Below are 9,555 nucleotides of genomic sequence, written 5' to 3' on the forward strand. Positions count from 1 at the left end.
CATGAATATTGCCAAAGAACAGAGCAATGCCAGGGCCACAGAAGCCAATACAAGGATCTTCCCCGAGAGTTGACAGAGGTCCTTCCCCCATAGCCAGTGCCCTGAATTCAAATTTCTAGCCTCCAGAACTGTGAGGAAATAAATTTCTGCTCTTTAAAGCCATGTGTGGTTTAAAAACCTGTGGTATTTCTGTTACAGCAGCACTGGGAAACTAAGACATGCCCCATCTCAGACAGACCCATCTGAGCTGGAAGTCTGGGGGCACCATCACCCTCTCCCTCACTTTCCTTATCCCCTTATGAGGTCAGCCCCATCCTGCACACTCTGCCTCCCTGGTGTCTCTTGAACCTTGTCCACTCCTTTTCATTTTCACCACTGTCTCCTTAGGAGCTTAGGCAGGGCATAGCAGTGGTTAGACACTCAGTCTCTGGCATCAAACCACCCAAGTTAGAATTCTGTAAATTCCACTTACTAGCTAAGGACCTTGAGCAGATTTCTTAACCTTTCTCAGCTTCAATTCTCTCACTTCTTAAGGATTATTGCAAATATTAAATGAGATAATGTCTATAAAGCAATTAGCACAGCACAAGGCATTATCGTACACATTCACTATATGTAGGGGCTTCAGGCCAAGTGAGTGTAGTAGTAGCCCCAGTCCTCCGTGAGCTACTGTCCTAACTGCTACCTCACCACCACCTCCAGGCTGTCTCCTGCCGTCTTTCCTGCTGTCAGGGATCTTTCTAAATGAGCATCTGATCCTCAGGGGGTCTTTGTTGCTCTCAGGATCAAGTTCAGTTTCCTTGGTTTAGTACCCAAAGCCCTCTAAATCAGGCTCTTGCCCACCTCCCACCTCTCCACCCTTCCCTCGTACACGCTGCCCTTCAGGCATGTATGTCTACTTGTGGTTCTCTAAACACCTTTAATGCTGTTCCATGTCTCCGTGTATCTTCTCACGTGCTGCTCCTTTTGTCTGAAATGTCATCTCTTCCTCTTTCTAACTCATTCCTATTCAGCTGTTAAAGTTTTCCTTAATTATCACCTCCTCAGGGAAGCTTTTCTGGCTCCTTCCATCCCCCACCCCAATATGTAAATATCTTCTGTGTGCTCCCATAGCATTTTTCTCATATCTCTATGAAAGCACCTCTCACACTCTCCTGATCTTTGATATAGATGTGAGCATTTTGAGGGCTTTACCTTTTTAGCTCTGAAACCAGGAACTGTGCTTGGAACATAACAGGCCCTGGATAAATGTGGAAGAAGAGAAGGAAGGGAAGGAGACGAGGAAGGGAAGGGAAGGAGAGAAGGAAAGAAGGAAGGGAAGGAAGGAGGGAAGGAAAGGAAGGGAGGGAAGAAAGGGAAGAGAAGGGAGGATAGAGGAAAGGGAAGGAAAGAAGGGAGGAATTGCTCTGCCTACCTAACCTGACCCCTCCCCAGTGTAACATAGATGTTGCAACCCCTAGCCACTATCTCAGTGATCTGGCCACATAAAATTTTTCCTGGACAGGGCTTAATAATCAAATTATCTGTTTTCCTGGCAAAGACCAAGGAAAGATCCAACTGGGAGGGACTTAAAGATTTTTTAAAGTGGTCCAGGAGCCATTGGAGAGGGAGTGGATGCAAATAGAGAAGACAGAATGAATGATGGGTAGAATAAAGACTAGTAAGTGATGGAAGGGGGTGGAATCTAGCACAGCTAGGAGTTAGCCTTGGACCAGCAGAGAAACCCACGATACAGACAGAGGGGGAGATAAGGTGTGTGCAGTTGCAGACAGATTTGAACGTGGAAAGATGTGGTTGGAATTAGGAGTGTTCACATTTCATTATATCATTATTACCATTTGTTGCCCTTTTTTCTAAGATTGGATTGTTGGGAGATGGTTTAGTGCAAGGGTCAGCAAATGTTTTCTCTAAAGGACCAGATAATAAATGTTTTAGGCTTTGTGGGCCAAACAATCTCTGTTGCAACTACCCAAGTATGTCTTTGTAGCATGAAACCAGCCATAGGTTCTGTCATCAAGGGGCAGGGGAGGGGAGCTGTGTTTCAATAAAACTTTATTTACAAAAAGAGGTGTTGGGCTGGATTTGGCCTACGGTTTCCCACCCCCTGAGCTAGTGTTACATGCTGTGTACTGTGTGCTCTGGTCATATAAGGAACAACACTGGACCGACTGGGCACCAGAGGCCTGATCATGGTCTCTTCCACTTAATAGTTAGGAGACCATGGACAAGCAACTTAACCTCAATTTTCACATCTCTTAAATATCTGTTAAATAGCTGTTCTGCCTACTTGTGTGTGACACTCAGATGAAAGCCTGCAGGATAGAGCATAGCTTATTCCAACTATCAATATGATTCTAACGAACATACATAAGATCAAACATTAGATTCATAAAGCTGAGATTTTGTCGTTTTACATTTTTTGTTCACTAATGTATTCCAAACACCTAGAATAGTGCTGAGCACAGAGTAGGCCCTAAAATATATGTAGAATAGGATAAAGTGAAGTCTCTACTTACATATTCAAAAACCTATTGCCTTCAAATAGCCCCTAATTCTCTAAGTATTAGAAGACTTGGACTCTAGTCGCAACTTTGTTTCCTCAAGATAAAACACCATTGCTTCATTTTTCTCATCTGTGAGGTAGAAGTACCATACCCTACCCTGCTTACCTGATAGGGCTGTTGTTAGAGAGATAAGACGTGTGGAAACACAGATGTCATCTGGAACAGGCCTTCTCAGACTTGAACACGTGTGTATCCCCAGGGATCTTGTTGCAATGCAGACTCTGATTCAGTTCTGGGGCAGGTCCCAAGATTCTGACTCTCTAGTAAGCCCCCAGGTGATACTGATGTTCCTGGTCCTCAGACCACACTTTGAGTAATCCTGTGTCAGTTCTGAAGCTAAAGTGGATGGTCAGTACCCAGAGTAGTTAAAGTACCAGCCTCTGAGACTTAATGTGAGGAACGGAGGTGGCTTGCTGTCTAATAAGCCCTTCAGTGATTACCCACACTGTCGTAACTGCAGATAGTCAGTGACGCTAATTCAATGACCCTAGTCCTATTTTTCTTTTTTTTTTTCAGTCCTATTTTATTAGTTCTTCCATGTCTGAACATTAGCCAGAACTCTCTGGCTAAATACCAACGAGAGTTTGGAGTTTAGATATGCTGTATACGTGTTAGGGCTGGGTAACCTTGAGTCTGCTCTTTATTTGTCAATCTCCTTGAAGCTTCTTTATTTGCTTTGAGTGTGACTAATCCCACAGACCTCTTGGGCCTGCAGCCTTTTCCTGGGTAATTTGTAAACTGATGTGTTTTCCAGGAGACATTTAATCTGTGAATTATTGCTCTGCCTCAAAGAACTTATTCTGTAAGAGCCACAGGGTATCCAGACCAGGGACAGAGCCAGGGAGGAGGCTTTCATGAAGAAACAGCATCCGAAAAGGCTGCTGGAAGAAGGCCTCTCCTCCCAGCTCTCTGCCCCTGATGTCACCGCAAGGCAATCCTCTTACAACAAATGCTGACAAATCTCTGTAGAACAAAAACATCTGAGCCAATTAGTTCATGCAGTGTATGGGTCAGCGAAAGGGTTTAGACGTTCCCTTAACATCCACTGTAAAGGGATTTCACCTGCGCAGCTTGGGAGTGAATTACAGAGTTTTAAGACTTTAATAGTTAGTCCTCAAAATTCCTCACAAAGGGGAATTGTATGGCTACTGAGGGGTGGTACCAGGGAGGTTGCCACTGGAGAGTCGTGTGGTTTGAAGGGATTCATCAGTGAGCTGTTTGGGGGAGGAGACAGTGGTTGGATCAGGACAAGGTACTAACACCTAAACTTCCTTTTTTAATAGGGTTTGTTAGTTTTCAAAGCCCTTTCAAATACAGGAATTATTACCTCATTTGACTTGCTCACAGTGACACAGGCAGTAGTGTTGGAACCCAGTTTCTGACTCATATCCCAGTACTTTTCGGTGCCGGGTCATAGAACTAAAGGTGATGGTGCTGGAGTGACTAACTCATCCGGTGTGCCCAGAACTTACCTGGTTTCAGCACTTCACGTCCTACATCCCAAATGTCCCCTCCCAGTTTTAAAGCTGAAATGGTCACCCTAGATGGTGCTGAGACTTGAATCTAGGTCTGGCCTACTGCAAAGTCCTACTTCTTCTCCTACACCAGTGTTCCTCAGACTTCAATGCGTAATCACTTTGTTAAAACGTAGTCTGGTTCATTAAGTCTGCGGGACCTAAGAGTCTGCATTTCTGACAGCCCTCCTGCCTTCCCTGGTGATGCTGAGGTTGCTGGCCCTCAGACCACACTGTGAGTATCGAGGCAGTAAACTACTACTTCCATTTGAAGCTTTGAAGCTTCATCATCCTTGCAAAGGGCTCCCATCTGGGCTGACAGCATCTGGGGCCCAGCAACGCCATCAGCCCAGAGAGCGGACCAGAACCATGCATCCATGAGGGCTCCTGGCAACTTCTGGTACATCCCAGCTCCCCCCTCCACTTGCTTCTCTGACCCTAGACAAGCCCTTTCCACTCCTTCCCAGAGGCTCACCTGGCCACTCTATTCCCCTGGCATTCATTGCGGGACCTCAGTGTCAAATTTATGCCTCTCAGGGCCACAGGTACAATGCTGGGAGAGCCAACTAAAGCACCAATGCCATCCTGCATGGTCTCTTTCAGACCAGCAGGTTGGCCCCCTTATAAGCTGGGTGAGCAGGGCTTGCTGCAGGCAAAACTGTCAAATAGATTGTCTTAGGGACCTTGTATTTTGGGAACTGACCTAATTACTTATGACCTAGGGATGCTCCTATATATCATTAAATACGTGTCTGATGATGTTAAATTCCAGGGCCCCTTGCCACTCAAGCACCACTGTTTGGGGCTTGTGAAATGGGACCATCTATTATACACTTCAGAAGATTGGAGGTAATATGGGCACTGACATACTTGGCTATGGTACAGTAGGACAATCCAGGATCTGACTGAGATTGGCCTTCTGATGAGACACTGCCTGACTATTCGGCAACAAAGGCTGCAAGACATAGTATCTCAAAGGCTATATGGTATCTCATGTAATGTGTGGGCCTTAGAGGCAGGAACACTTAGGTTTGATTTCAGACTCTGCCACTTACAAGCTGTGTGATGTTGGAGGACCAATTGCTTCCCGAGCTCCAGCTTTCTCATCTATAAAATGTTTTTTTATTAGTGCCTACCTCACAGTACCATTGTGAGGAGTGAGGAAGATAATATGTCTAAGATGCCTGACATAGGAAGTCCTCAGCAAATATTACCAACATCACCATCAATTATTGTGTTTCTTCCCTCAAGAAACTGAGCCTGGGGAATAAGTATGAGTTCTTGATGGGGTGGAGTGGGCAGATGGAAACCACTAGATTTGGGAAGGGCCAGCAGAGGCCAGGACTGCCTGGTCAAGCACAAGAACAGCAAGCAGCTCTGCCTTTTCTCCTCCTTCCTGGCCTCTTACAAATCTGCTAAGAAACTGTGTTGACTTGTCTCCACAGGTACAGGGAGAATTTGGATGGATGATGTTGCCTGCAAGGGCACAGAGGACACCATCTTCCGTTGCAGCTTCTCCAAATGGGGGGTGACAAATTGCGGACATGCCGAAGATGCTGGAGTGACGTGCAACAGACATTGAAAGTGGGCACAGCCCAAGGTCTGGGCACTGCTGCAGAGCCTCCTTCCTGCATTCCTGGGATGGGGGCATCATTTAGGGCTACCCTGCCCACACCTCTGCCCTGCCCAGTCCAACACCTACTCCCCCATACTCCTTGTCCCAGGACCGTGGTCAGCTGTTGTCATTCTCCTCTTGGGCATCTGCTCCAAAGTGCACTCTGGGATCTACTGCCAATCTCTCCCTTCCACCAGGGTCCCTGAACGGGGAGCCTGGTTACCTGGATCTCCAGTTTGTCTGGCCTTCTAAACATGACTTATCAGGCCTCAGAATCCATGCTTTTTTTTGGTCTCGTAGTTACAGATGAGTGCTGAGAATATGTCAGAGACAAATGAAGCCATGGAGACGAGAGGGAGGCATTATGGATCATTTATACTTCAGCTAATTCCCAGAACTTATTTAACCAGGAGTTTCAACATCTTTCTCCTCAGCAAGAGGCAATACTGGGTGATTTATCTCCCCTTTTACCTTTGCTAGTTTGGGGAAGCGACATAAAGAAGAAGCCAGCTGTAAGAGGGAGAAGGAAATGCAAGTCACCTCAAGGAATCAAACTAGATCTGGGGAAGGGGAGTGAACCTAACATTTATTGAGTGACTACCGCATAGTGTGCTAAATAATATCTTGGTTGCTGAATTCATGTTTCCACTTGGCAGCATTTGTAAAATGCATGTTATCCTGGGTAAGATCTTACCTCCAGGTAGCACTCAACTGACCCATTCACCTGGTCTACAAGTCATAAGACTCAGAATGACTGAGACCATTGGCCCCACCTGCACCCTAGTCTCTCTTTGCTAGGCTTGAGCAGGAAGCTTGGGTGTGAGAAATGTGTGACTAGAAATCTTCATACTCCAAAACCTACGGTATATGAGTGCAAGACCATGAGAGATGATTGGCCTCCAGGTACAACCATCCATGTAGGAGGAAAGCTGATTTGGAGGGTGACATGGGGGCTATCTATGTTAAACTGAAGCCAGCGCTCAGTCATTGGGCAGTAAGGGTAAAGAGACTCAGATGACTCAGCTGTTTGGAGATGATGATATCATGCTTTCCAGACTGCTTTGGATGCAATCCTGTGGTCAGGAGAAGACACATCCTGATGGATCCTGTAGGGTGGAAGGAAGTGAGGAGTCCCTCTAACCTCCAGGGGGAAAAAGAGCCCAAGGGGCTTCTGCAAGTCCCTGATCCACACCCATCTTCAGGTTACAGGGAGGTGAGGTCATATACTGCTTTTCATGCAAGGAGGTAGGGCTAGGGGAGGTACATCATAGTGAGTGAGCACAGCCCCACCTCATTTGGAGGGAATCACAAACTCACAGTCAGGCCTTGGACACACAATCACCTGTCATATCAGGGTGAGCCAAGTCCTGCCTGAAAGTGAGACCTGGAGCCCTCCAGGTGTAGGACTAGCAAAGTGCCTGGCTGATGCCCAAACCAATATGTTCTATTGGTCATTCTCTGCTTACAGCATGCTTTTTATTCATTAATGTCTTAATGATCAGAGACTCTCCGTCTGACCAGCTGCTATGTTTACATAACACACATGTACTCATGCATCTTTTTTCAGAGCCAATATATGTATGTATATATAAACATAGCACTTTTTAATACATAACTCAGCACATTGCCAAGTTTGCATTTTAAAAAAATAATAAAGGTGAAAGATGTTAACAAAATAAATTCCAAAGTTGGTTCTGGCAAACAATCTAGTTACCCCTCATAGTTTTTTACTTGTTTTTTTATTTAAGAAAACACGAGTTTTGTTTTACATTAAATAAAAGCAAAGTTGAAAAGTGTTTGAACCTTAAAAATAAAAGTCTAACTAGTTTACATACTGCTTAAGAGACATAGAAATGATCATGAACCTGTATTTCAGGGACTAAAGGAAATTAGGCCTGGCCTAAAATAAATCAGACCTTTTGTAAGAAAGAATCTCAATAAAGCAAAAAACATGTCACTAGCAAGCTTTCTATCATATTCTTATTCAAACACAGTGAGTGTGGGGAGGACTGGTGAAAATTTGGATGGTCTGGTCATTTTTTAGTAGGGATTGGTAGAATGGGGAGCTTATAAAAAACTGTCTTATTTCTTTCTGGAGGTCAATAATCATAGTCTAAACCAAGAACATGATGAACTTGATGTCTTAAGCCTTATTGGTAACCAAAGGAAATGAGCCCTAAACAGTAGTACAATGATCAAGGTACATTTTATAAGATTGTTTTGTATTCAATAAAGAAGAGAACACACTATTTCCTCACATCTCCAGTGTTCTTACTTTGGGATGTGCTTCCCTCTGGAGTTCAATTATAATTGTCAGTCATTTTAACTCACACATAAGAAAATAGTCGAGTTAGGTACAAGGTCAGCCAAGTCACTGATCCTTATTATCCAAGAACTCCCAAACACAGGACCCTAGTAGCTGAGTGGGCCACTGCAAATCCTGGCCACTTGCTCACAGTTGGCACCTCTAGGAATAACTAATGGCCCCAGGCTTGTTATGGGCTATCGTAATTTGCTAAAAGGAGTCAACAGAGGAAAAGATCTTTCTGACAATCCACCCAGGAAGAAAGCACCCTGTTTTTCTCCTCTAAAAGGCCTGGTGATACCCTCTAAATCATTGTGATTGCCATTCTGTAAACAGCCACGCATGGAGAAAGAGGCCCCTCTTTCTACCCACCCTAATGTATAAAATGCACCACTATTATATTCATCTCCAGTGCCTGTGATGACCTAGTTTTAGGGCCTAGATGAGTCATGTTACTGTTGTTGTTAGGAGCTGTCCAGTTGGTTTCGACTCATAATGACCGTATGTACAACAGAACGAAACACTGCCTGGTTCTGCACCATCCTCACAGTCGTTATGCTTGAGCCCATTGTTACAGCTGCTGTGTCAATCCATCTCATTGAGGGTCTTCCTCTTTTTCACTGACGCTTTACTTTACCAAGCATGATGATGTCCTTCTCCAGGGACTGATCCCTCCTGCTAACATGTCCAAAGTATGTGAGACTAGCCTCTCCATCATTGCTTCTAAGGAGCATTCTGACTGTACTTCTTCCATGACAGATTTGTTCATTCTTTTGACAGTCCATAGTATATTCAATATTCTTTGCCAACACATTTTTTAACACTTTAAAGAGGACTTTTGCAGCAGATTTGCCTAATGCAATGTGTCATTCGCTTTTTTGACTGCTGCTTCCATGGGTGTTGATTGTGGACCCAAGTAAAATGAAATGCGTGGCAAAATATTTTCTCTATCATAATGTTGCTTAATGGTCCATTTGTGAGGATTTTTGTTTTCTTCATGTTGAGGTGTAATCCATACTGAATGCTGTGGTCTCTGATCTTCATCAGTAAGTGCTTCAAGTCCTCTTCATTTTCAGCAAGCAAGATTGGGCCATCTGCATAACACAGGTTGTTAATGAGTCGCCTTCCAATCCTGATGCCCTGTTCTTCTTCAGATTATTTGCTCAGCATACAGACTGAATAAGTACGGTGATAGGATACAACCCCGACGCACACCTTTCCTGACTTTAAACCACGATGTATCCCCTTAAGTCATAGTCAAACATAACCCCTGGGAATGGACTAGATACATGTAAAGGAATTACAACTTTCTCAACTCCAAGTACCCCTTAGTTTCCTCATCTAGAATTAGTTACTCTAACATTTCTATAAAATTTCAAATGTGTTCATATATAATGTGTTTTATAAAATTTCAAATCATTTGTCGTCTTGATTTTAGAATAGCTCTCCTTTCAACACTTCATAGAACACCCCTCTCTCTTCTCTCCCTTTTCTCTCCTTCTCTTCCATTTTCAGCTTTTTAGAGCTGATATGAGGTTCTGACTGAATAGAGCTTTG

General features: G+C 44.2%; 1 protein-coding gene across 2 annotated transcripts in view; it reads left to right on the forward strand.

Annotated features, from left to right (window-relative positions):
• SCARA5 (scavenger receptor class A member 5) overlaps positions 1-7,930 on the forward strand; it is a 179,698-nt gene extending 171,768 nt beyond the window's left edge. For both annotated transcript variants that reach the window (XM_049865700.1, XM_049865701.1), the window contains exon 9: positions 5,524-7,930. In XM_049865700.1, the coding sequence (XP_049721657.1) occupies positions 5,524-5,660 (137 nt within the window). In that variant the 3' untranslated portion in view covers positions 5,661-7,930. The remainder of the gene's footprint in view (positions 1-5,523) is intronic.
• The last annotated feature ends 1,625 nt before the right edge of the window (positions 7,931-9,555 follow it).

The sequence above is a fragment of the Elephas maximus genome, chromosome 22 (genome assembly GCF_024166365.1).
Source record: "Elephas maximus indicus isolate mEleMax1 chromosome 22, mEleMax1 primary haplotype, whole genome shotgun sequence".
Lineage (NCBI taxonomy): Eukaryota > Metazoa > Chordata > Mammalia > Proboscidea > Elephantidae > Elephas > Elephas maximus.